Source organism: Microcaecilia unicolor, chromosome 9 (assembly GCF_901765095.1).
Source record: "Microcaecilia unicolor chromosome 9, aMicUni1.1, whole genome shotgun sequence".
In the NCBI taxonomy this organism is placed as follows: domain Eukaryota; kingdom Metazoa; phylum Chordata; class Amphibia; order Gymnophiona; family Siphonopidae; genus Microcaecilia; species Microcaecilia unicolor.
In genome coordinates, this window is record NC_044039.1 from 141,884,313 (window position 1) to 141,911,417 (window position 27,105).

The 27,105-nt window shown below is 48.5% G+C and overlaps 1 protein-coding gene across 1 annotated transcript in view; it reads right to left on the reverse strand.

The window, feature by feature from the left end:
* The window catches only part of MGA (MAX dimerization protein MGA), an 801,076-nt gene that overhangs the window by 633,415 nt on the left and 140,556 nt on the right, over positions 1-27,105 (reverse strand). The window contains 1 exon segment of the mRNA XM_030215215.1: positions 20,500-21,433. Coding sequence (XP_030071075.1) covers positions 20,500-21,433 — 934 coding nt within the window.

Here is a 27,105-nt window from a genome sequence, read left to right on the forward strand (position 1 = left end):
TCTGCGCTTATCTTTAGGCCAAGCATCCGGGAAAAAAGCCTCACTGGGCAGTCCCAGGCCAGAATCCATCGGGGGGGCAATCAGAGGAGCCTCAGGCGACCCTTGAGGAAGGGCTCTTTTCATCATGTATGCTTTATGAAGCAAAAGCACAAAATCCGGGGAGAAAATCTCACCCTGGGCACCCAAATCCTGTCCGGTGCTAGCCACTCCTGAAATAACCTCATCTCGAGGTGCCCCACCCGGCTCAGGTCTCTCCGTGTCCACGGAGGCCGCGCCATGCGGTGTAAGCAAAATGGCGCCCGCTGCCAGCTCAGAGCGGGAAGAAACATCGCTCGCCATGCTCGGGCCGGCTCCTACGCCAGTACAGCACGATTTACAGAGCCCTGCTGCTGATTTGCGCTTGCCACAAGTGGAACAGCGCTTTACATTGTCCGCAGCCATCGCCGAAAAACGGCGGTAAAATCCAAAATGGCGGTTTCGCGCCAAAATCGCCCCGATCGCGGGCCCACCCCGGAGGAGTTGGAAACACTCTTACCTCAAAGGATCTAGTGTACAACTACGATCCTGCTGAAAATCAGGTCAAAAACCTCTGTTCCAGCGTCTCTGCGTTTAAAAACGCAACGCGACTTTTTTTTTTTTTTTTTTTTTAAAGCTGTGAGGAAAGCAGAGGTATTGAAGACTCCGGAGGCTCAGATGAGTGGGAAAGGCAGGGAAAGGGCAAACCTATATGCCTGCATCCACTGTTGGTGGGTAAGGACAGGGAAAGCAAGGCAATACGTCCACATCCACAGAGGTATGGGTAAGGCAGGGAAAGGGCTAACCTATGTGCCTTTAAAGTGAAGCTGCTATAGCCTCCAACACCCCGGTTAACAACTGGCAAGCCAGGAACCACCTTCCGGCAGATTTTTCTGGAGCTCGAACAAGCTGCAGCCACCTTGCTAAGGGAGATAGAGAATACTGAAGAGGCAGTGGAGCTAGCTGGCCAAGAGGGCACTGTGAAAGTTTGAGTGCTCTCTATCTCCCCTGCTGGTTGATGGACATAACCCATACGTAATGGCTTCATCTGCTTGATGACAAGGAAAATAACATGATTCTTTTCATTATAAATTATTTCTGTTAGCTGTTACAGCTCCAGTATACCCAGTGCAAAATAAGACAACAGATGTAAATTGGACATATTCCAAACACTAAAATAAAAATAAAATGATTTTTTCTACCTTTGTTGTCTGGTTATTTTGTTTTTCTATCCTTATTGGTCCTGTTCTCTTAACTTCGTTTCCAGGCTTCCTTTCCATTTATTTCTTTACTTTCCTCCTTTCTTCTTCATCTCTTGCCCTCCATCCATGTGCAGTTTTTCTCCTCCATGCCCTCCCCTCCATGTCCAGCCACCCTCCTCTCCCCCCTGCCCACCCTCCCACCCAGCGCCAGGCCACCCTCCCACCCAGCGCCAGGCCTGCCACCCACCCAGGCCACCCAGCACTCCCACCCAGCACCAGGCCAGCCTCCCTCCCACCCAGCAACAGGCACCAGGCCTCCCACCCAGCACTCCCACCCAGCACCAGGCAGGCCGGCCACCCACCCCAGCACCAGGCCTGCCTGCCTCCCTCCCTCCCACCCAGCAGCAGGCACCAGGCCACCTATCCAGCATCAGGCCTGCCCGCCTGCCTGCCTTCCTCCCACCCAGCAGCAGGCACCAGGCATTCCTCCCTCCCGGCACCAGCCCACCCAGCCTCCATCCCTCCCTCCGAGCACGAAATTTAGTCTTCCCTTGTCGGAGTGAAGGCGGCGTCAGCAGTAGCAGCAAAAAGCATGCTGCTGGCTCAGCGCGCCTCCTTCAGCCTTCCATCTCTCAAGCTCTAGTCCCGCCCTCATTTCCTGTTAGGGCGGGATCAGAGCTTGAGAGACGGAAGGCTGAAGGAGGCGCGCCAAGCCAGCAGCACGCTTTTCGCTGCTACTGCTGACGCCGCCTTAACTCCGACAAGGGAAGACTTTTAAATTTCGTGCTCGGATGGAGGCCGGGCGGGCTAGTGCCGGGTGGGAGGGACGACGGAGGGCTGGAACTAGCTGAGGCGACGGCCAGCGAGCGTGCCAACAGAGAGGCTCTGCGTGCCCTCTCTGGCACGCGTGTCATAGTTTCGCCATCACTGTCCCAAGCTCTCTTGAATTCAGATACTATTTTCATCTCCAGTTCCACTGGGAGACCGTTCCACAAATTCACCACCCTTTCCATGAAGAAGTATTTCCTCAGGTTACTTCTGAATCTATTTCCTTTCACCTTCATTCTATGCCCCCTAATTCCAGAGCTTCCTTTCAATTGAGACTCGCCTCCTCTGCATTTATGTCACATAGGTATTTAAATATCTCTATCATATCTCCCCTCGCCTGCTTTTCTTCCAAAATATGCATACTGAGATCTTTACTTCTGTCCTCATAAACTTTATCACAAAGACCATTGACAATTTTAGTAGCTGCTCTCTGGAAAGACTCCATCCTGTTTATAACTTTTTGAAAGTGCGGTCTTCCAGTCTAGGTATGCATGAGTGTTGTCTGAGCATTTGGGGGGAGGGAGAGCAGGAGCATATAAAGAAAATAAGGAGATGGAAGGAGTAAATTGAGTTTATTTGTTTAGGCTGATTTTAAAAGTACCTGAAAACTAAGAAATGATTTCCTGTACAATCTTATTAATGATTGTGGATAACTATTTTGCAAGCAGTATGTCGACTACATGTATCTGAAACCAGACTGGCTGATTGTGTCCTGAAGATGGGGTTGAGAATCCCTGGCTTAAATTTATGTACACATAAAGGTATCTCACCAGGTTGTAAGCACTTCTGGCAGCAGGGTTTAGGCTTATGTCCATAGCTTATAAAATACATTATGATATGCACAAAATAAACCAACAAAATTTAAATTGCCAAACAAGCAGGTATAGATGTGTGTATGTACTTTCCATGGATCAATTTAAAGGAAAAGTATGAACATGCTTTTACCTTAGAAACCAGGCTTAAACTTAATATGCATACCTGCCACTCAAGTTTGGTGGCCTCTCATAAGATTACCCTCTTAACTTCAGTTTGACAAAGTTACTCACCTGTAGCAGGTGTTTTATGAGGACAGCAGGCCAAGTATTCTCACATGTGCTTGATGTCATCCATTGGGGCCTGATGTGGACGCTGCCTAGTGTCTATTAGTTAAAAAAAAAGTTCTACCAGTGAATGTGTGAGTCCTGCCTCACCCAGGTCCATCAGTCAAATGATAAAGCTGAATACAATTGCTAAGGGAAGTGGGACGATATAATAAGAATACTTGACCTGCTACAGGCGAGTAATTTTGCATTCTCCGAGGACAAGCAGGCCAGTTGTATTTTCACATGTGGGAATCCCTAGCTACCAGGCTCACCAAAATAAAAAAACAATGCGAAGACAACAAGGACTCAAAACATCAAAAGTCTTGAAAGTCAATTAACTTGAAACTATATACAAACTGGTTGTGACGGTGCAGCCTGGAAAATAACAAAACTGGGCCTAGGGGGTGGAGCTGCATTCTAAATAAACAATTCTGCAGGACTGTCTGACCGAACCAGCCACCATGACAGGTATTCTGCTCAAAGCAGTAGTGTGATATGAATGTGTCAACTGAAGACCACATTGCAGCAATTCTCCTCAATGGAGAATGATCTCAAGTGGGCTACCAAAGCAGCCACAGCTCTGACATTATGAGCTGTGACATGACCCTCCAAGAGTCAGCCCAGCCTGGGCATAAGCGAGGGAGATGCAATCTGAAAATTGTGTTTGCCAATAGCCTTCTCCATCCTGTTTGGATCAAAAGAAACAAAAAGCTGGGTGGACCTTATAGGGGCTTGAGTCCACTCCAGATATAAGGCTAAGGCTCACTTGAAGTCTAAGGTATGCATTGTTCTTTGGCTAGGATGGACATGAGGTTTGGAGTAAAATTTTGGCGGAACGATTGGTTAAATATGAAATTCCAACATTACCTTAGGAAGTAACCTAGGATGCGTGCAGAGAACTACTCTGAGTAAGATGGATCAGCTACTAGAGCCTGAAGCTCATTGACTCTGTAAGCTGAAGTGACCGCCACCAAAAGCACAACATTCCAAGTCAGATACTTAAGATGACAGGAGACAAGTGGCTCAAAAGCAGCTTTCATCAGCTGAGTGAGAACGAAGTTGAGATCCCACGAAACAGTAGGAGGTTTGACTGGGGGCTTCATCAACAGCAAACCTTTCATCAGTTTAGAACTATATGGTGTTAATGGTATATAAATGCAAATGTAAAAAAAAAAAAATGTACAACTAGAGGCTGTACAGAGATGGGCTTACCCCCTACACAGAGATGAAAAGCACTGATTGCACCGAAGTATACCCTTACAGTGTTGGTTTTCAGATGAGACTCAAGAAAGGAGCAGGAGACATTCAAGCAGTTTTTGTGTAAGGCAACTAAGAGGACCTAAGGTCTTGCCCTCACACCAGTCAGCAAACCTCCTCCATTTAAAAGAAAAACATCTCTTAGTGGAATCTTGCCTGGAAGCGAGCAAGAATTTGGAGACACCCTCAGGCAGATTCAAGAACCGAAATTCTATGCTCTCAACATCCAGGCCATGAGGGCCAGGGCCTGGAGGCTGGATGCAGAAGAGACCCCTAGTTCTGCATGATGAGGGTCAGAAACATTCCATTCTCCAAGGCTCTTTAGAGGACAACTCCAGAAGGAGCGGGAACCAGATCTGCCTCAGCCAGTACACGGTGATCAGGATCATGGTTCCCTAATCTTAATTGAGTTTCAGCATTCTCTATGAGAGGTATGGGAGGAAATGAATAACGACGACCCTCCCCCCAATGCAGGAGAAATGAATCTGATGCAAATCTGCCATGTGACCTGAGCCTAGAATAGAACCGAGAGACTGTTGTTGAAATGAGTGGCAAATAGATCAACTGGGGGAGGGGGGGGGGGGTACCTCACTCTCAGAAGATCTTATTGGCTATGCCCATGTTGAGAGACCACTCAAGAGGTTGTATCACCATGCTCAGCCCGTCAACCAAGCTATTTTCCTCGTCAGCCAGGTACGTGGCCTGTATAACCATCCCATGAAGGACAGCCCACTGCTTCATCCCCACTGCTTTCTGACACAAGTGATAAGATCCCATACCCACCTCCCTCCCCACGATTCTTCATGTCGTACATCGAAACCTGGATGACTGTTTCAATGAGTACAATTTGGTTCTGTAACCGATCTCTGAAAGTCTTTACAGCATTCCATATGGCCCTTAGCTCCAAGAGGTTGATGTGGAAATCTGTTTCCTGACATCATGTCCCTTGGGAGTGAAGCCCATCTACATGAGCTCCTCATCCCAGGTTGGATGCATCCATTGTCAACACCTTCTGAGGGGATGGAATTTGAAACGGCAGTCCCACAGTCAAATTAGTCCACCAATGTAGGAACTGAACTAGCTTTGGGGTGACCCAAATGACATCTGCCAGGTTCCCTGTGGTTTGAGACCGCTGAAGATAGATTCCCACTGGGCCCCTCTCAAATGAAGGCACGCCATAGGAGCAACATGTACTGTTGAAGCCATGTGGCCTGGTAATCTCAACATCTATTGAGCTGTGACCTGCTTGCTGCTGCGGACCTGTGAGGTGAGCGCATCAAGGCATCCAATCTCGTTAGGGGAAGGAAGGCCTGAGTTTGCACAGTACCGAGTATGTATTCCAATTGTGGAAAATAAACAAAGAGAGAAAACCCCACATAGGAAAGCACTTGAAAAATCGGGGGAAAATAAATACGCTAAAAGGAGACCACAAAGACACATCCTCCTAGCTCCACAGAAATGAAAAGACTGATGGACCTATGCTCATGCATCAGGCAGGAAGTCACCCACGCATGCACAATGAGACACAGCTAAAACTTTCTTTTAACTAATACATGCTAGGCATCATCCACACCAGGCTCTGTCGGATGATGTTACCCACATGTGAGAATACACCTGGCCTGCTTGTCTTCTGAGAAAATATGGTGTACTATTCATACCTGTTAATTTCCTTTTCTTGAGTCCAGCCACACTGGGTTGAACAGGTGAGATTGTGTCCTTTTCTTATCAGCAGATGGAGGTAAAGAACCAAGTTTTCCAGTGGCATCACCGGGATACAGGCTAGTGCCATTTGAACTCTCTGGTAAATCACTGCCAAAAGCAGCGTAAGGTCCTATGAGTTATACCCAAACCCTATTTGCCACAGCAACATAATTAAAACAACCAATTAATCTATACAACGAACTACGTACAACCACTGACAGAAGCAGAGAGCCCTGTGAATCCCAAGCAGCAGTATTCCAGGACAGACAGGAAAGGAAATTAACAGATATGACCAAATTTCACTTTCCTTATCAGCCAAGCCACACCAGGGTGTAAACAAGAAGGAAGTACCTGAGCAGAATACAACCAAAAGGAGAAAGACAAGGCCCCTAAATCACTACTCTACCAAAGGCCAAACGGTTTCTGGCTAGAACATAAATTCTGTACTGTTTCACAAAAGAGTTTAGAGACAACCAATGTCCTCGGGTGCAACTGTGCAGGCCTTCGCACACAAGGCTGCCTGCGCATGGGTGGAGTGTGCTCTGAGAAAATTAAAAAGCCTTTGGATAGAAGGCAATTTTCCATTGTGGACTGGAAACTGGTTAGTTGATAGAAAACAGTGGATAGGGTTAAATGGCCATTTCTCTCAACGGAGGCAAGTGAATATTGGAAAGCGCCAGGGATCTGTACTGGGATCAGTGCAATTTAACATTTATAAATGATTTGGAAATGGGAACAAGTGAGGTAATTAAATATGCAGATGGAAAGGAAATGACACCACCATCGATGAATGGACACCCAAGACTCAAGCTCTGTCGGGGCACGTAGTTAAATTAGTGCTTTTTCCCCCTTACTCCACATCCACCCCAGCTGTGGTTGACACGGGAATATACAGTGCTTAGTGGAGCTATATTGATGAGAAAGAAACTGGAGAAATTTAAAAAATACCTCACGGATGGAGAGGCAAGTCAGCAATCCCAGGGGTGGAAAGTGGGAACAGGAATGGCAAACGTGGCAACGAACCAGGCAAAGAGACTGATGAGGAGGAAATGGCAGCGCTCTCTGGTTCTATCGAGGTTGATATAACCAAAAAAAAAAGTGGTTTGATGGTCAGAGCTGAAATCTGAAATGAAGGCAGTGAGGGAAGATGTGCAGAAAGCCTTGATGAACATCAGGAGAAATGTCAGCGAAATTGGAGATAGAGTGGAGCAGGTGGAAGAGTATATAGAGGCCTTGGATGACTGCATGCAGACATTGATATGTCCAGTCATAAGAAGCAGAAGGTCTTGGACCCGACTAAGAACCTAGAAAATAGGTCCCGCAAGAATAATTTAACTTTCGGGGGATTCCGGAATCTGAGCACTATCAGGACTGTGTGAAAACAGTTACTAGACTGTGTTCCTGTTTGATGCAGATGGAGGAGCAGGCAGTAGGTTCCTCAGAGCCACATGAGATCAGGCTGGATCGCACCCAACGGAATGCAGGGCAGCGGAAGAACATGGCACCTATAGATATCATCGTTTGTTTCCATGATTTTTCAATCCAGGAGAAGATTTAGACGAAAGCATGTGCTAAGAAAGATTTTGTGTGAGAGAATTGCAAGATCTCTATTTACCACGACGTGGCAAAAACAACATTGCAAGAGCAAAGGGGACTGCTCCCAATGACTCAGTATTTGCAGGCAGCTAATTACTGTTATAGATGGCCTTTTCCATTTGGATTGTTGCTGACTGTGGAAGAGAAGTCTCAAAAAGTAACAAATAGTAAGAAGGCCTGGAAGACTTGGGCTGCTCAGATCTGCCTGCACAAGGGAAGCCTTCAAGACACGTTTCTCAGCTCACAGTTCACCCAGGCTCCAAATGCCAATGGGTCTCTGGCCTAAGAGCAGGCACTTCTCGATGGACTCCTGCACAGAAGACGACTTTGGAGTGGATTAAATTCCAATAAACTTTGAGCTATGCATAGACAGAGTGATGGTAACTATCGGGACTTTGTGAAGGGGGGGGGGGTGTTTGTATGGGTCCTTATTCTCAACGGGGCTATTCTTCCTCCAGGGGGGGGGGGGGGTGAATAGTACCCTATTCACCCCATCCCCCACCACATCACCATCTCTCTTGTCCCCCTCCTCCTTCCTAGCCCTTAACCTTCAACACCTCCTTCCTGCCATTAACCCATCACCATTCCTCCTAAGTGCACCCCGTCTTCGTCGCCCGACCTCCCCCACCCTCCTCCGCACTCTCTTGCTCCTCCTCCTGCTATCCAAGGGAGACATTAATCCTAACCCAGGCCACCCTCACCTGTCCTCCTCCTACCCATGCAAACGATTCCGTGATGTCTCCAATCTCGTTTCTATTCCCCTTCTCCCCCCCTCTTCCCTCCCCTTCTCATGTGCCTTGTGGAACGCCCACTCGGTCTGCAACAAACTGCCCTTCACCCACGATCTCTTCATCTCTCGTTCCCTTCAACTGCTCGCCCTAACTGAAACCTGGCCCTCCCCTGACGACTCTGCCTCAATCGCGGCCCTTTGTCATGGAGGCTCTCTCTTCTCCCACACTCCCCGCCCAGCTGGCCATGGTGGAGGCGTCGGGCTACTACTCTCGCCCTCCTGTAGTTTCCAACCCCTCCTCCTACCACAATCTCACTGCTTCTCATCCTTTGAAGCTCACTCCATCCGGCTAGTCTACCCATTACCACTCAGAGTGGCAGTCATCTATCGCCCCCCCTAATAAATCCCCTAATAAATCCCTCTTCCTTCCTCACCGACTTCGATGCTTGGCTTTCCGTCTTTCTTGAACCCTCATCTCCGTCCCTCATTCTCGGAGACTTTAACATACACGTTGATGACCAGTCCGACCCTCACGCTTCTCAGTTCCTCACTAACATCCTCCTTCAACCTCCAGCTTTGCTCCACCACCCCTACTCACCGAGACGGCCACTGTCTTGACCGCGTCCTCTCCTCTACCAGCTCTCCCTCCAATTTCCACGTTTCAGCTCTTCCTCTCTCCGATCATCACTTAATCACCTTCACACTACTTCACCCCCCCCCCCCCTCAGCCCCGTCCAACTTTAACCACTACCTCCAGAAATCTCCAGGCTATTGACCCTCCCACCCTATCCGCCAATATTTCTAATCTCCTCCCCTCCATCATGTCCTCCGAGTCTGTCGACAAGGCTGTCTCCGCTTACAATGCCACTCTCTCCTCTGCTCTGGACACCCTCGCACCATCCACCTCCTGCCCCACTAAGCGCACTAATCCCCAGCCCTGGCTGACCTCTTGCATCCGTTACCTTCGCTCCTGCGCCCGATCTGCTGAACGCCTCTGGAGGAAATCTCGCACCCATTCAGACTTCCTTCACTACAAATTCATGCTAACCTCCTTCCACTCCTCCCTATTCCTTGCCAAACAGGACTATTACACCCAATTGACCAATTCTCTCAGCTCCAACCCTCGTCGTCTCTTCTCCACCCTTAACTCCCTCCTCAAAGTGCCCTCCGCCCCCCCCCCCCCCCAGCTCTCTCCTCAATCACTGGCTGATTACATCCACGACAAGGTGCAAAAGATCAACCTTGAGTTCACTACCAAGCCATCTCTTCTTCACCCTTCAACCCTCTCCCTCAACCAACCAACCCAGGCCTTTTTCTCCTCCTTCCCTGTCATCACCGAGGAGGAAACCGCCTGCCTTCTTTCCTCCTCGAAATGCACCACCGCTCTTCTGATCCCATCCCCACCAACTTACTTAACATCATCTCTCATACTGTCACCCCCTCCATCTGTTATATCCTCAACCTCTCTCTCTCCACTGCAACTGTCCCTGACACTTCAAGCACGCCGGAGTCACACCTCTCCTCAAAAAAAACCATCACTTGACCCTACCTGTCCCTCCAACTACTGCCCCATCTCCCTCTCCAAAATACTTGAGCGTGCCGTTCACAGCCGCTGCCTTGATTTTCTCTCCTCTCACGCCATCCTCGATCCACTTCTATCCGGCTTTCGCCCTCTTCACTCGACAGAAACAGCACTCTCTAAAGTCTGTAATGACCTATTCCTTGCCAAATCCAGAGGCCACTACTCCATCCTCATCCTCCTTGATCTATCCGCCGCTTTTGACATTGTCAATCATGACTTACTTCTTGCCACACTGTCCTCATTTGGGTTCCAGGGCTCTGTCCTCTCCTGGTTCTCCTTCTATCTCTCCCACCGCACCTTCAGAGCTCACTCTCGTGGATCTTCCTCCACCCCTATCCCCCTATCTGTTGGTGTTCCCCAGGGATCTGTCCTTGGACCTCTTCTCTTCTCAATCTACACCTCCACCCTGGACTCCCTGATCTCATCTCATGGTTTCCAGTATCATCTCTATGCTGATGACACCCAGTTATATCTCTCCACACCAGACATCACCGCAGAGACCCAGGCTAAGATATCAGCCTGCTTATCCGACATTGCTGCCTGGATGTCCAACCGCCACCTGAAACTGAACATGTCCAAGACCGAGCTCCTCATCTTTCCACCAAAACCCATGTCTCCTCTTCCTCCACTTTCTATCTGTTGATAACACCCTCATCCTCCCCGTCTCATCTGCCCGCAACCTCGGAGTCATCTTTGACTCCTCTCCCTCCTTCTCTGCGCATATCCAGCAGATAGCCAAGACCTGCCACTTCTTCCTCTTTAACATCAGCAAAATTCGCCCTTTCCTCTCTGAACACACCACCCGAACTCTCGTCCACGCTCTCATTACCTCTCGCCTTGACTACTGCAACTTACTCCTCACCGGCCTCCCACTTAGCCATCTATCCCCCCTTCAATCTGTTCAGAACTCTGCTGCACGTCTCATATTCCGCCAGAACCGATATACTCATATCACCCCTCTCCTCAAGTCACTTCACTGGCTTCCAATCAGATACCGCATTCAATTCAAGCTTCTCCTTCTTACCTACAAATGCACTCAGTCTGCTGCCCCTCACTACCTTTTCTACCCTCATCTCCCCTTACGCTCCCGCCCGAAACCTCATTCTGCCTTGCCTTACCCTATGCTTGGAACAACCTTCCTGAGCCCTTATGCCAAGCCCCCTCCCTGCCCATCTTCAAGTCTTTGCTTAAAACCCACCTCTTCAATGCTGCATTCGGCACCTAACTCTTACCGTTCAGTAAATCCAGACTGCCCCATTTTGACGGCCCCTATCGGACTAACCGTTCATTTCTCTCTTAGATTGTAAGCTCTTTGAGCAGGGACCGTCCCTCTATATTAAATTGTACAGCGCTGCGTAACTCTAGTAGCGCTTTAGAAATGTTAAGTAGTAGTAGTAGTACTCAGGTGATTCAAGGAACCTGGGTAGGAGTGCAGTGGATGAGGGGGTCTAGGGTGGTTTGGGTGGGTTCTTGGAATGTTAATGACTTAATGATGGGGGGAAAGGAGTACTGTGTTTAATGAGTTGAAGCATTTGGAGTAGGATGATATTCTGTTACAGGAAGTGAATGATACATACCTGTAGCAGGTGTTCTCCGAGGACAGCAGGCTGATTGTTCTCATGACTGGGTTGACGTCCACAGCAGCCCCCACCAACCGGAACAAAACTTCGCGGGCGGTCCCGCACGCAGGGCACGCCCACCTCGCATGCGCGGCCGTCTTCCCGCCCGTGCGTGACCGTTCCCGCTCAGCTGAATGACAAGCAAAAATGATGAAACGCAACTCCAAAGGGGAGGAGGGAGGGTAGGTGAGAACAATCAGCCTGCTGTCCTCGGAGAACACCTGCTATAGGTATGTATCATTCACTTTCTCCGAGGACAAGCAGGCTGCTTGTTCTCACGACTGGGGTATCCCTAGCTCTCAGGCTCACTCAAAACAAGAACCCAGGTCAATTGAACCTCGCAACGGCGAGGGTATAACAGAAATTGACCTACGAAGAACAACTAACAGAGTGCAGCCTGACCAGAATAAATTCGGGTCCTGGAGGGTGGAGTTGAATTTACACCCCAAACAGATTCTGCAGCACCGACTGCCCAAACCGACTGTCGCGTCGGGTATCCTGCTGGAGGCAGTAATGTGATGTGAATGTGTGGACAGATGACCACGTCGCAGCCTTGCAAATCTCTTCAATAGTGGCTGACTTCAAGTGAGCCACCGACGCTGCCATGGCTCTGACACTGTGAGCCGTGACATGGACCTCCAGATTCAGCCCAGCCTGGGCATAAGTGAAGGAAATGCAATCTGCTAGCCAATTGGAGATGGTGCGTTTCCCGACAGCGACCCCTATCCTGTTAGGGTCGAAAGAAACAAACAATTGGGCGGACTGTCTGTGGGGCTGTGTCCGCTCCAAGTAGAAGGCCAATGCTCTCTTGCAGTCCAATATGTGCAACTGACGTTCAGCAGGGTGGGTATGCGGTCTGGGAAAGAATGTTGGCAAGACAATTGACTGGTTAAGATGGAACTCCGACACCACCTTCGGCAGGAACTTTGGGTGAGTGAAGAGCACTACTCTGTTGTGATGAAATTTGGTATACGGAGCATGAGCTACCAGGGCTTGAAGCTCACTGACCCTACGAGCTGAAGTAACTGCCACCAAGAAAATGACCTTCCAGGTCAAGTACTTCAGATGGCAGGTATTCAGTGGCTCAAAAGGAGGTTTCATCAGCTGGGTGAGGACGACGTTGAGATCCCATGACACTGCAGGAGGCTTGATAGGGGACTTTGACAAAAGCAAGCCTCTCATGAATCGAACGACTAAAGGCTCTCCAGAGATGGCTTTACCTTCCACATGATAATGGTAAGCACTAATCGCACTAAGGTGATTCCTTACTGAGTTGGTCTTGAGGCCAGACTCTGGTAAGTGCAGAAGGTATTCAAGCAGGTTCTGTGCAGGGCAAGAACGAGGTTCTAGGGCCTTGCTCTCACACCAAACGACAAACCTCCTCCACTTGAAAAAGTAACTCTTTTTAGTGGAATCCTTCCTAGAGGCAAGCAAGACACGGGAGACACCCTCAGACAGACCCAACGTAGCGAAGTCTACGCCCTCAACATCCAGGCCGTGAGAGCCAGAGACTGGGGTGCAGCAACGCTCCGTCGTTCTGCGAAATGAGTCGGAAAACACTCCAATCTCCACGGTTCTTCGGAGGACAACTCCAGAAGAAGAGGGAACCAGATCTGACGGGGCCAAAAGGGCGCGATCAGAATCATGGTGCCGCGGTCTTGCTTGAGCTTCAGTAAGGTCTTCCCCACCAAAGGTATGGGAGGATAAGCATACAGGAGGCCGGTCCCCCAATGAAGGAGAAAGGCATCCGATGCTAGCCTGCCGTGTGTCTGAAGTCTGGAACAGAACAGAGGCAGCTTGTGGTTGGTCTGAGAGGCGAAAAGGTCCACCGAGGGGGTGCCCCACTCTCGGAAGATCTTGCGTACCACTCTGGAATGGAGCGACCACTCGTGCGGTTGCATGACTCTGCTCAGTCTGTCGGCCAGACTGTTGTTTACGCCTGCCAGGTATGTGGCTTGGAGGAGCATGCCGAACTGCCAAGCCCAACGCCACATCCCGACGGCTTCCTGACACAGGGGGCGAGATCCGGTGCCCCCCTGCTTGTTGACGTAATACATTGCAACCTGATTGTCTGTCCGAATTTGGATAATTTGACAGGACAGCCGATCTCTGAAAGCCTTCAGTGCGTTCCAGATCGCTCGGAGCTCCGGGAGGTTGATCTGAAGATCCTTTTCCTGGAGGGACCACAGTCCCTGGGTGTGAAGCCCATCGACATGAGCTCCCCACCCCAGGCGAGATGCATCCGTCGTCAGCACCTTCGTGGGCTGTGGAATTTGGAATGGACGTCCCAGGGTCAAATTTGTCCGAATGGTCCACCAGTGCAGTGAAGTGCGGCAACTGGTGGAGAGGCGGATGACATCTTCTAGATTCCCGGTGGCTTGAAACCACTGGGAAAGCTAGGGTCCATTGAGCAGATCTCATGTGAAGACTAGCCATGGGAGTCACATGAACTGTGGAGGCCATATGACCCAGAACTCTCAACATCTGCCGAGCTGTGATCTGCTGACACGCTCTGGTCTGGGAAGCCAGGGACAGGAGGTTGTTGGCCCTCACTTCGGGAAGGAAGGCCTGAGCCGTCTGAGTATTCAGCAGAGCTCCTATGAATTCCAGAGACTGGGCTGGATGGAGATGGGACTTTGGGTAATTTATCACAAACCCCAGCAGCTCCAGGAGGTGAATAGTGCACTGCATGGACCGGAGAGCTCCTGCCTCCGAGGTGTTCTTGACCAGCCAATCGTCGAGATATGGGAACACATGCACTCCCAGCTTGTGTAGATACACCGCTACCACCACGAGGCACTTTGTAAACACCCGTGGGGCAGAGGCGAGCCCAAAGGGCAGCACACAATACTGAAAGTGCCGTGTGCCCAGGCGGAATCTGAGATACTGTCTGTGAGCTGGCAGTATCGGGATGTGAGTGTATGCGTCCTTTAAATCCAGGGAACATAGCCAATCGTTTTTCTGAATCATTGGCAGAAGGGTGCCCAAGGAAAGCATCCTGAACTTTTCTTTGACCAGGAATTTGTTCAGGCCTCTCAGGTCTAGGATGGGACGCATCCCCCCTGTTTTCATTTCCACAAGGAAGTACCTGGAATAGAATCCCTGCCCTTCCTGCCCGGGTGGTACGGGCTCGACCGCATTGGCGCTGAGAAGGGCGGAGAGTTCCTCTGCAAGTACCTGCTTGTGATGGGAGCTGAAGGATTGAGCTCCCGGGGGACAATCTGGTGGCAGGGAGGCCAAATTCAGGGCGTATCCGCACCGCACTATTTGGAGAACCCACTGGTCGGAGGTTATGAGAGGCCACCTTTGGTGAAAAAATTTTAACCTCCCTCCGACCGGCAGATCATCCGGTACGGACACTTTGAGGGCGGCTATGTTCCCATGGATCCAGTCAAAAGCCCGTCCCCGGCTTTTGCTGTGGAGGTGCAGGTGGCTGCTTAGGCGCACGCTGTTGACGAGAACAAGCGCGCTGGGACTGTCCCTGTGCCTGACGAGGCCTTCGGGCCGGCTGGGTGTACCTACGCTTGGTAAAGGCATAGGGCGCAGCCTGCCGGGCCCGGGAAAAACGTCCACCTGCTGAGGCGGGTGCTGAAGGCGCCCGGTGGGAGAGCTTGTCGAGGGCGGTTTCCCGCCGATGCAGTTGGTCCACCAGCTGCTCGACCTTCTCGCCAAAAATATTATCCCCCCCGGCAAGGGACGTCGGCCAGTCTCTGCTGGTTGCGGTTGTCCAGGTCAGAGGCACGCAGCCATGAGAGCCTGCGCATCACTATACCTTGGGCCGCAGCACGAGATGCCACATCACAGGTGTCATATATACCCCTGGACAGGAACTTTCTGCACGCCTTCAGCTGCCTGACCACCTCCTGAAAAGGCCTGGACTGCTCCGGCGGGAGCTTGTCAACCAGGTCCGCCAGTTGCTTCACATTATTTTGCATGTGGATGCTCGTGTAGAGCTGGTACGACTGGATGCGGGTCACGAGCATGGAAGATTGGCAGGCCTTCCTCCCAAATGAGTCCAGAGTGCGAGACTCCCGCCCGGGGGCGCCGAGGCGGTATCCCTCGAACTCCGTGCCCTCTTGAGAGCAGAGTCCACGACCGCCGAGTCATGAGGCAATTGGGGCCGCATTAACTCTGGGTCCGAGTGGATTCTGTATTGGGACTCTGCTTTCTTGGGGATGGTGGGATTAGATAATGGTCTCAACCAGTTCCGAAGCAGTGTCTCTTTGAGGACATTGTGCAACGGTACCGTGGAGGACTCTCTAGGTGGTGATGGATAGTCGAGGACCTCGAGCATCTCAGCCCTCGGCTCATCCACAGAGACCACGGGAAAGGGAATGCAAATAGACATATCCCTGACAAAGGAGGCAAAGGAGAGGCTCTCAGGTGGCGAGAGCTTCCTCTCTGGTGAAGGAGTGGGGTCGGAGGGAAGGCCCACAGACTCCTCCGAGGAGAAATATCTGGGGTCCTCCTCCTCCCCCCACGAGGCCTCTTCCTCGGTGTCGGACATAAGCTCGTGCAGCTGAGTCCTCAACCGGGCCCGGCTCGACGTCGAGGCACCGAGGCCTCGGTGGTGTCGTCGAGCGATGGACTCCCGCGCCGGCGGGGATGAAGCTCCCTCCATCGACGGGGACTCCACCTGCGTGGCGGTCGAGACCGGCGCCGCAAGCGGCGTCGAAGGCCTCGGCACCGGGCTAGAGCTCGCTGGCGCCACAGTCAACGGCACCGAGGGCGCAAGCACCCCCGGCGCCGGCACAGTCTGGCGCATCAGCCCTTCCAGGATCCCCGGAAGGATGGCTCGGAGGCACTCGTCAAGACCCGCTGTCGGGAAAGGCGAGGGGGCCGGTAGAGGCGTCGGTGCCGGAAGCTGTTCGGGTCCAGGAGACTGCACCGAAGTGCTGGGACCCTGACGCGGCGGTACCTCTACTACAGAGGCTCCTCTCGACGCTGTCGCTTCCTCGACGTCGACTCCTCTCCGGCGCCGGGAGCCGGATGCATCGATGGCGACCGATGACGGTGCTTCTTCGTTTTCTTGCGGTGCCCGTCATCGGCGCTTGGTGGAATGGAGGAGGAGGAGGTCGATCGCCCTCGGCCTCGAGGGACCGGGTCCGACAGGGTTCGGTCCCGAGGGCCCTGGGTAGAAGGAGTGACCGGGGCCGATTGCCCACGCGGCCTCTCACCCCTGCCATCACCGGAGGACCGGCGGGCCGACAGGACCTGTGCTCCTGGGGTCGATGCCATCGGTGCCGATTTCGTGGACATCGATACCGATGCCGTCGAAGTCGAGGGGCCGGCGCAAGTTCCAAAAAGACGGTCCCGAAGAACTTGCCTCGCTACTTGTGTCCGTTTCCGGAGACCGAGACACAAAGTACACGACTTGGTATCGTGCTCCAGCCAGAGGCACTGGAGGCACCAAGCGTGAGTGTCGGTCTGCGAGATATGCCGGCCGCACCGACCACACTTTTTAAATCCACTCGGGACCTTCGAGGACATCGACGGAAAAATCGCGTCGGCGAAATCAGTCGTCGATGGTGGCGGTAAAAATCACACCTCGAAAATAAATCGACCACGCGGCCACAAGGCCGCAACGCGACGCCCCCGCTAAGAGACGAGGGAAAATCAAGTTCAGCGCGTTTTTTTTTTTTTAAAGAAAACTAATGAGAAACGCGGCAACGAAAAAAATAAGATTCGCGCGAACAACGCGATCCGGTTTCCGGGGCTGACAGAGAGAGAGACGAACACGGCTCTCTCCAGCGCGGAAAAAAAAAGACTGAGCGGGAACGGTCACGCACGGGCGGGAAGACGGCCGCGCATGCGCGGTGGGCGTGCCCTGCGTGCGGGACCGCCCGCGAAGTTTTGTTCCGGTTGGTGGGGGCTGCCGTGGACGTCAACCCAGTCGTGAGAACAAGCAGCCTGCTTGTCCTCGGAGAAGACTCATTTACAAATCATTGGGATCATCAGTTTGTGGTAGGGGCAACTCGCAATTGTGTGTGTGTGGGGGGGGGGGGGGGGACGGAGAAGTTGGATATTGTTTCAATTTAATTGTACTTTTGTAGTAGAGGATGTGTTTAAGGATATGGGTGGGTGGTGTTTGGCAATTACAGGTATGCATCAGGGGATACAGTTTACTATTATTAACATGTATGCTCCCAATAAAAAACAGGGATCCATTTTGTTACAGGACAGGTAATTTATTGGGGGGGGGGGGGGGGGGGGTAGTAGATTCCAACTTGGCTCCGGATGCGGTTTAGGATAATTCTAAAGGGAGGGAAGAATATAATAGGAGGCACAGGTGGGCTCTCCTAAACATAATTAACTGATTAGATTTGCTTTATGTGTTGCACCTTTATCATCCCTCTTCTAAAGCATTTACTTTTTATTTTCACCCAACTGGAACATATATTAGGACTGATCATATTTGGTGCCACCGGGAATTGTGGGGTCAGTTTCACGACACTTAAATAGAATCTATGCATATATTAGATCATGCACCTGTGTGGATGGAATGAGCACTGGAAGGTTCCCCGGGTCCCACTAGGTTTTTGCGTCTGAATGAAAATAGGGGATAAGGTGGTTTGTAAGATCAAGGGAGTGATTCAAACATATCTGCTGGAGAATGATAATGGGAAAGGCCTCAGATAGTTATTTGTGTAACGCACTTAAAGCAGTGGTATGGGAGCATTTGGTTAAGTGGGGAGCTCATAAGGAGAGAGAACGGAGCGCTCTCCAGCTTTGAGAAAGTTTGTGTGTGTTGGAACTAAGACATCAAGTGTGTCCCAGTGCAGGTCCCAGTGAGGCCTGGAGGGCATTGAATCTGGTTAGGTAAAGTTGGGCTGGTGGAAATAAGAACAGCTGAGTTCATGCGTAGTTGCCGTCAATAGAATGAGTTTGAGAACAGGTCCGATACAAGATTGGCTAGGTTACTGCAGGACAAGAAGTTGGATCACTCGATTAGGAAAATTAAGGATCCAGGGGACAAGTTATATTATACAGATGAGGCTATTTTATCAATGGTTGTATGGCCAGCCAGAGTCTAGTTGCAAGGCTGAGGTTAGTAATAATCCAAATCATAGTTACCTGATGTTAGGTTCCACTTTAGGAGTCCCCAACCAAGAAAAACATCTAGGTGTCATCGTGGACAATACACTAAAATCTTCTGTTCAATGTGCGGCGGCAGTCAATAAAGCAAACAGAATGCTAGGAATTATTAGGAAAGGGATAGAAAATAAGACCAAGAATATTATAATACCTCTGTATCGCTCCATGGTGCAACCTCCCCTTGATATAGCAGAATTAGAAAAGTTTCAAAGAAAGAAACAACATGATTAAGGGGATGGACCGCCTTTCAAATGAGGAAAGACAAAGAGGTTACGGCTCATCAGCTTGGGGAAGAGACAGGTTTTTGTAGCTCTCTATCATATCCCCCCTCAGCTGAGTGGAGTACTACTACTACTACTACTTAACATTTCTAAAATGCTGCAAGGGTTACGCAGCGCTGTACAATTTAACATAGAAAGACAATCCCTGCTCAAAGAGCTTACAATCTAAAGGACAAGTGAACAGTCAGTCCGATAGGGGCCATCAAATTGGGACAGTCTGGATTTCCTGAAAGGTAAGAGTTAGGTGCCGAAAGCAGCACTGAAGAGGTGGGTGAGTAGAACGGGTAAACATAAATAAATTGCTTACTCTTTCTAAGCTGGAACCCCCACCTCACCCCAACAAACAAGGTCCTCTACTCCTCAGGGAACTGCTGCATACGTTCCTGAAGCAAGAAAGGAGCTGCACAAAAAATGGCTGAGATTTACACAAGATGGGCTGAATCGGGACAGACAGCCCCCTGGCAGGCTTCCCTCAACCCTCCAGAGCAATTTCCATGGATGGAAATGGCCTATCGAATGCCGGTAAGAAAGAACTGGCAGCTGTACTAAGTTGCTGATTCCCTCAGGTAGCACATCTCCTATGGGCTGCCATGGCCGACCCTGTGCTCAGCCTGCCCCAGCCAGTGCACTCCTGCCATTGCCTTAAGACACATGGGGGTGGCTTTGCTTCTGTTCTTTGGGGGGAGAGGGGAGAAGGTTGGGCCCCCACATAAGTTTTTTTTTTTTTTTTTTTTTAACTATTTCTCTGAACAGCAGGTAAATTAAGTAGAGATAAGAGCCTTAGAACATCTTTCATATATCTCTACACGAACGATAGATAGATAGATAGATAGATAGATAGATAGATAGATAGATAGATAGATAGATAGATAGATAGATAGATAGATAGATAGAGAGACTCCAGGGAACTTTAAAGAGGAACAGGGAAGGAGGATTGGGAAAGAGATATTGATCCACACACCCGCAAGCAGGTCCCCCATGGGGAGCAAGTCTGGCTATTACCCAACAGGCACCCTCAGGTGCTGGCTGGGGACTGTGGAGCCTGAACTCCACGCTCTACTGGCCCCAGTTAACAGACCGAGGTAAGAAGGGAAGTCATTAAGCTTGACCACAGCAACAGGCAGAAGCCTACACAGTGGGGAGCTAGACCTGTAACTACCCTCCAGTAAATGGAAAGGCTGTTGAGGCTGGTGCTAAAGAAATACTGGAATGTTCCAGAAGGCACCAGTCTATATCCCAGTGATGTCACCGGAAAACTCAAGTTTACCTCAATCTGCTGGGAGGAAAGGGAAACAATTCCACTTGTTCAGACTGGTGCGGCTTGGACAATAAGGAATGGAAGTTCATCAAAATATCTGAGGCTTAAGAACACAAACCTAATTATCTATTTTATTTGTAATTGATGGCAATTCTCACTAAAAGTAAATAGCCAGAAAATTAACATTTACAACACAGTAAACTGCCGTATTTAAACCCAAGCAACCAGTTTCCTGTTAGGGTGATAAACTTACCTTTGATGCAAAAGACACAAACAATACGCCATCAACATCCTCTAGGTCTGGCTTTATATCTGGAATGGAGTTGTTTACTCCTGTATAGCTATTTCCGTACATCTCTACAGACTTTCCTAAACTCCTTTTTGAACGACGGCCAGTCTTATTTATCCTTAGTTTACGTGGCCTCCCCTTCTTGCTTGGGACTGACGGAAGGATGTTTGGAATAATATTCTGGGATACAAGACTCTTTGGAAAAACTGAAACAGGTTTCTGTCTTCTTGAAGCTTCCTTGGCTGAAAGCATTTCATCCGCAGGACTCCTGGGGATTAGACATGATGCTTTTGGTGTGTTGGTATCTTGAGAAACTTCATTATTTACTTGTGATTCCTTGGGTGAGGAATGATTTTGCTGTCCTCTGCTTTTATGGGATGTTTTTGTGGACACTTCTCTTTCAGTTTGATCAGACATGTTGAGGAAACATTCTGTCTCTTTGTCAAAGGTAGGTATTAAATCTAAAGTTACACTGAGTGGAGAATTTTCTTTCATACAATCAGAAGACATAGTCTGGCACAGCTCTGATATTTTCACTGTGCTCTTGGTCAGTGTGCAAGGCTCAAGATATACCACTGGCAGCTTGTCAGTATCCAGTTTTAACATTTTAGCCTTGGCAACTCCAGAGGGACAAGTCAGTGGTCGTTTCATGGGTTCATGAAGAGGTATTCTCCTAAGATGTTTCTCTAATATGGGGTAGTCATTATCACTGTTCGAATATTCATCTGTTACTTCCTCCTCAGAATCCTCCTGCTTCACAGTGACCCCTTTAATGCAAATATTTGCTTCATAGTTGTAATCATCCAATGGCTCCTCTTTAATGACCACGCTGAAGTGCCCATTTGAATCTAAAGGAGATGGGGCATGGCAGCTACCTTCAAAACTGCTGGCTATGGGACTGCAAAAAAAAAAAAAGCATATTTTTATGAGCATGCAAAAACAAGAATCAAAATATCGATTTACTGGGTAATATGTGTATCTACTTTATATAAAACACTTCATCAATTTCACTCCACTGAGACAAATAAGAAAGACCAAAAAGTAAGTTTCTTTCAACTAGAATGCTTCAGGACCAACATTTAATGTAACTGACACAAAATTCTGGCATTCTCCCTTCTGAAAAATAAATCAGCATTGTCAGAGAAGTGCGGAGCAGATTTAAATAGACCATCTGCTTCTTTAGATTTTGGTAGTAGTTTATTCCTCAAATTCCAAATTTGACGATAGCTGCAGAGTTAGGGGAATGACAAATAAATAATTCAGGGTGATGCACCGAGCATATCTTACTCAAACACAATTATTTAAGATGGGTGGTATTGACATCCCTCTGGCAGAAGTGCACTCCAACACAATTCACTTTTCTATGCTTTTTGGACGCAGATTGTTCCTTATTTAGAACCTTTTTATAAGGTTGGCTATACCAATTTCAGCCACTGTTTTTTGTTAGATAAATACGAAGTGTTTTTTAAATTGCAGAGTAGGGTGGCCGTATGCTTATACGTAAGTCGGCCCTATTGGGTTAAAAAGTATATCCTAAAGGTTTAGACAGTCCATGACTCACCACCTTTTTGGGGCTGGCACAGTATGTTACACCATATTATGTTAATGGAAAAGCAAAATGTTTGACTATCTTTTAAATGCAAGCAGCAATTCTTGTCAATTTGGGATACCTATATAAATTCACTTTCCCCTAGAGCCCAAAGTCTGATACTAAATACTCTAATTCCTGGATAAGGTATGGTTCTGTGTACTCTGTTTTTTTTGTTGATTTTTTTTGTGGGTGGGGGGGGGAGGTTAAAGAAGAGGGTAGTGGGGAGCTGGAATGAGGATGTTAACCTGTTCATGGGTAATACAGTGGTGGAAATAAGTATTTGATCCCTTGCTGATTTTGTAAGTTTGCCCACTGACAAAGACATGAGCAGCCCATAATTGAAGGGTAGGTTATTGGTAACAGTGAGAGATAGCACATCACAAATTAAATCCGGAAAATCACATTGTGGAAAGTATATGAATTTATTTGCATTCTGCAGAGGGAAATAAGTATTTGATCCCCCACCAACCAGTAAGAGATCTGGCCCCTAGACCAGGTAGATGCTCCAAATCAACTCGTTACCTGCATGACAGACAGCTGTCGGCAATGGTCACCTGTATGAAAGACACCTGTCCACAGACTCAGTGAATCAGTCAGACTCTAACCTCTACAAAATGGCCAAGAGCAAGAAGCTGTCTAAGGATGTCAGGGACAAGATCATACACCTGCACAAGGCTGGAATGGGCTACAAAACCATCAGTAAGACGCTGGGCGAGAAGGAGACAACTGTTGGTGCCATAGTAAGAAAATGGAAGAAGTACAAAATGACTGTCAATCGACAAAGATCTGGGGCTCCACGCAAAATCTCACCTCGTGGGGTATCCTTGATCATGAGGAAGGTTAGAAATCAGCCTACAACTACAAGGGGGGAACTTGTCAATGATCTCAAGGCAGCTGGGACCACTGTCACCACGAAAACCATTGGTAACACATTACGACATAACGGATTGCAATCCTGCAGTGCCCGCAAGGTCCCCCTGCTCCGGAAGGCACATGTGACGGCCCGTCTGAAGTTTGCCAGTGAACACCTGGATGATGCCGAGAGTGATTGGGAGAAGGTGCTGTGGTCAGATGAGACAAAAATTGAGCTCTTTGGCATGAACTCAACTCGCCGTGTTTGGAGGAAGAGAAATGCTGCCTATGACCCAAAGAACACCGTCCCCACTGTCAAGCATGGAGGTGGAAATGTTATGTTTTGGGGGTGTTTCTCTGCTAAGGGCACAGGACTACTTCACCGCATCAATGGGAGAATGGATGGGGCCATGTACCGTACAATTCTGAGTGACAACCTCCTTCCCTCCGCCAGGGCCTTAAAAATGGGTCGTGGCTGGGTCTTCCAGCACGACAATGACCCAAAACATACAGCCAAGGCAACAAAGGAGTGGCTCAGGAAGAAGCACATTAGGGTCATGGAGTGGCCTAGCCAGTCACCAGACCTTAATCCCATTGAAAACTTATGGAGGGAGCTGAAGCTGCGAGTTGCCAAGCGACAGCCCAGAACTCTTAATGATTTAGAGATGATCTGCAAGAGGAGTGGACCAAAATTCCTCCTGACATGTGTGCAAACCTCATCATCAACTACAGAAGACGTCTGACCGCTGTGCTTGCCAACAAGGGTTTTGCCACCAAGTATTAGGTCTTGTTTGCCAGAGGGATTAAATACTTATTTCCCTCTGCAGAATGCAACTAAATTCATATACTTTCCACAATGTGATTTTCCGGATTTAATTTGTGATGTGCTATCTCTCACTGTTACCATTAACCTACCCTTCAATTATGGGCTGCTCATGTCTTTGTCAGTGGGCAAACTTACAAAATCAGCAAGGGATCAAATACTTATTTCCACCACTGTATATGCTTTGGAGAAGGGCTATAAGAAACAAGGCTCTCTTCTGCTTTATGTTTAGTTAGAATAAGGATATGCATAACAGTGACTTCTAGCTGGAAAAAGCAATTGGCTCCCCCATTGGTTAAAGTGATACATAAAATGGACTATATATACCAATGGCGAAGTTAACAGCGATCAAGAATGGACACTTAAACCGGTTTAATAAGATATGGGACAAATATAAAAGTTGGAGAATACAAGCAGGGATGGACTTGGATGCCCCACAATTAGTGGTGCCAGCAATGTGAAAGCTATGATTATTTAAGGACTTTCGCTAGAAAGCAATGAATGATATAGAGACAATATAACCAGGAGAGCTATAGGGTATGAGGGGGGGAATCATAATGGGAGTATTATATGTAAGACATGGCAACTATGTATGTTAAACTTATACCAAAAATAAAGTTTTCAAAAAAAAAAATGAATAAGGATATGCCACGATTTGAATTGATGATTTGTTATAATGTAAGTTATTGTTACTGGCTTGTAAATTAATAAACAGATTTAAACTGACATAAAATGCAGAGAAACCACTAGCTGAGCAGAACTGACCAGCATTAAAATGGTAAACTTTATTTATACCAGTTAAATTTCCTTTCATAGAGTCCTGCTAGACCAGTCCAGATGAATGTGTTGAGTCCCTTTACCAGACGGAGGAAGAGATATTGAACTATTCCTATGGCATCATCTGAATAAGCCCGGTGCAGTCTGGAATTCTCCAGCATTCCATTGCCACCTTGTCACATTTCAATTTAGGATTCCATTGAAAATGTTGCAGTATATATCAAGAAATTCAGAATGTATATACAAACCCAGAGAGAAATCAAGCTAAGTTCAAAAGGTATTCTCCACGCGGACTGGTCTAGCAAGACTCAAGCAAAGGAAATTAACAGGAATATATTTCAAAATTCCTTACCATTCTGCTAGACTAATGCAGACCAATGGGATATGCAAAAGCAGTATCTAATGTAATAAAACGCACCGTGAACATTCTGAAGACAAAGATTCTGAAGTCACAGCACACGATAAAGGGTTCATGGTTTCATGGTGGTGAAGCCATCCGACATAACACGGACCTATCAGAAGGGACCTATCAGAAGGGGCTTGCCCACTAACAAAGCAGAACTGTTACCAGGCAACGGAATGCGACACAGAACTCACCTATCAGAAGGAAAAAACAGAAGAAGGGAGGAGTATTCAGCTGTAGAATGCCTCATTGTCTGAGCAGCACAGAGAGCAGACGAATGCCGCTGGAAACAGAGAATATCCCAGCACTGGGTATGTACACAAATATTGTTGTTGGACCCGGGGAAACAGGAGTACAGCATGCCCCTCGCCATCTGCAACGTGTGCTGCCACCTGCAAAAATTAAACCCGACCTAGCCTGCATGTTTCCCTACTCCTCCCCAGCCTAGGATTCGGTAGAGATTGGCTGGCAAACTGCTTGAATATACAAAACCGCTAACTCCTTCAATATACAAAAGCGGAGGCAACAAAGAAAAAAAAAAACATTATCATGCACGTGCACGTAACTGGAACACCTCCCCCCCCCCCCCCTTCACCTTCTCACGAACCAAGCAACCCAGGACGTGCAAAACCATCCCCTGCCTCAAAAAACCTGTCACCCACCTCGAGGATGCACACACCGCGCTGCTTCCCGCTGCGTATTCGTCCTGCATCGTTCCTACGCTGATGCCCTATAACGAACCGAAAGAGTGGCGTACTCTCCCTTCCGCAAACCACACCAACCAAAACAAGACGCCGCTGCTTGCCACAAGGACCAAAAATACCGTTAAAACCGACAGCCCCAGACAGTGCTGCTCTCCCGCCAACCAACAAAAAACATCCCCGGCATAAGGCAACCCCTAACCCACCTCAAGGATTCCCCAACCTCAGTCACCCCGGGAAAAGACAGCGCCGCTTCATACCGTGCTTTTCTCTTCAAAGGAAAAACTATAGGAGAAAAAACTACATGCTAGCGCCCATTTCATTTGTTTCAGAAACAGGCCTTTTTTACTAGTCTTACTAGAAGGGGGAAGACAAGGCCCTCTGAATAACTGCTCTGCCAAAGGTTGAATTGCCCCTGGTCAGAATATCAATCTTATACGTTTCACAACGGAATGCAGCGACAACAAAGTTGCTGCCTTGTGGATATCTTCTCGGCCAATAGCTCAGGTGGCCACCTGAGCCAGAGTGAAATTGATTTTCAGGCACATCAGAACCACCATCCAGCAAATAATGTATGCCTCGATCCACTGCACTATCAAGGACTAAGTGGCAGCATGCCCCCTGTGTGGTCCCTGAAGCAGCATAAAAAGCCAATCCGAAATGTGGAAGAGATTGATCACATCCAAAAACCGAAGCAACACTAAAAACATCCAGCTTATGGAGTTTTCACGAGAGCTCAGATGGCCTTCGCGTTGGACAGGTTGTAAGAACCACTACCTGATTTATTTGTAGCATTTGTATCACACATTTCCCATCTATTTACAGCCTCAATGTGGCTCTTACATTTTGCCGTGATGGCGATCACCATTTCCGGGTACAGGATTACAAATGGTATTACATTAAGGTGCATACATACATGGTTAAAAAAAGTGCATTGTGGTATTGCATAGTGGTTTCTGAGTGACCTCCTTTTCCGGGTACTAAACTACAAATGATTTTGCATTAAGGTGCATACATACATGGTACAGAGGAATACATTATGGTATTGCATGGAGGTATCTGAGTGATAGTGAATTGTAACATAGGTTAGTTCATCGACTATAGAGTTATTTTCAGCTTAGGAAATGAAGTGGTAGTGCGTATTGTGAAGCTTTCATTAATAGCAGTGAGGTTAAACAGTCACGCGACAAGAATTCAGGTTTGTCTAGTTCGTGTAGAGTCTATTTATTTTGTATATGGGATGGATCGTTATGGTATGCCTTCTTGAACAGGTCAGTTTTCAGTAGTCTACGGAAGATTGTTAGATCATGTATTGTTTTTATGGCCTTCGGTAATGCGTTCCATAGTTGCGTGCAAATGTAGGAAAAGCTGGATGCGTATGTGGATTTATATTTTAGTCCTTTACAGCTGGGGTAGTGGAGAT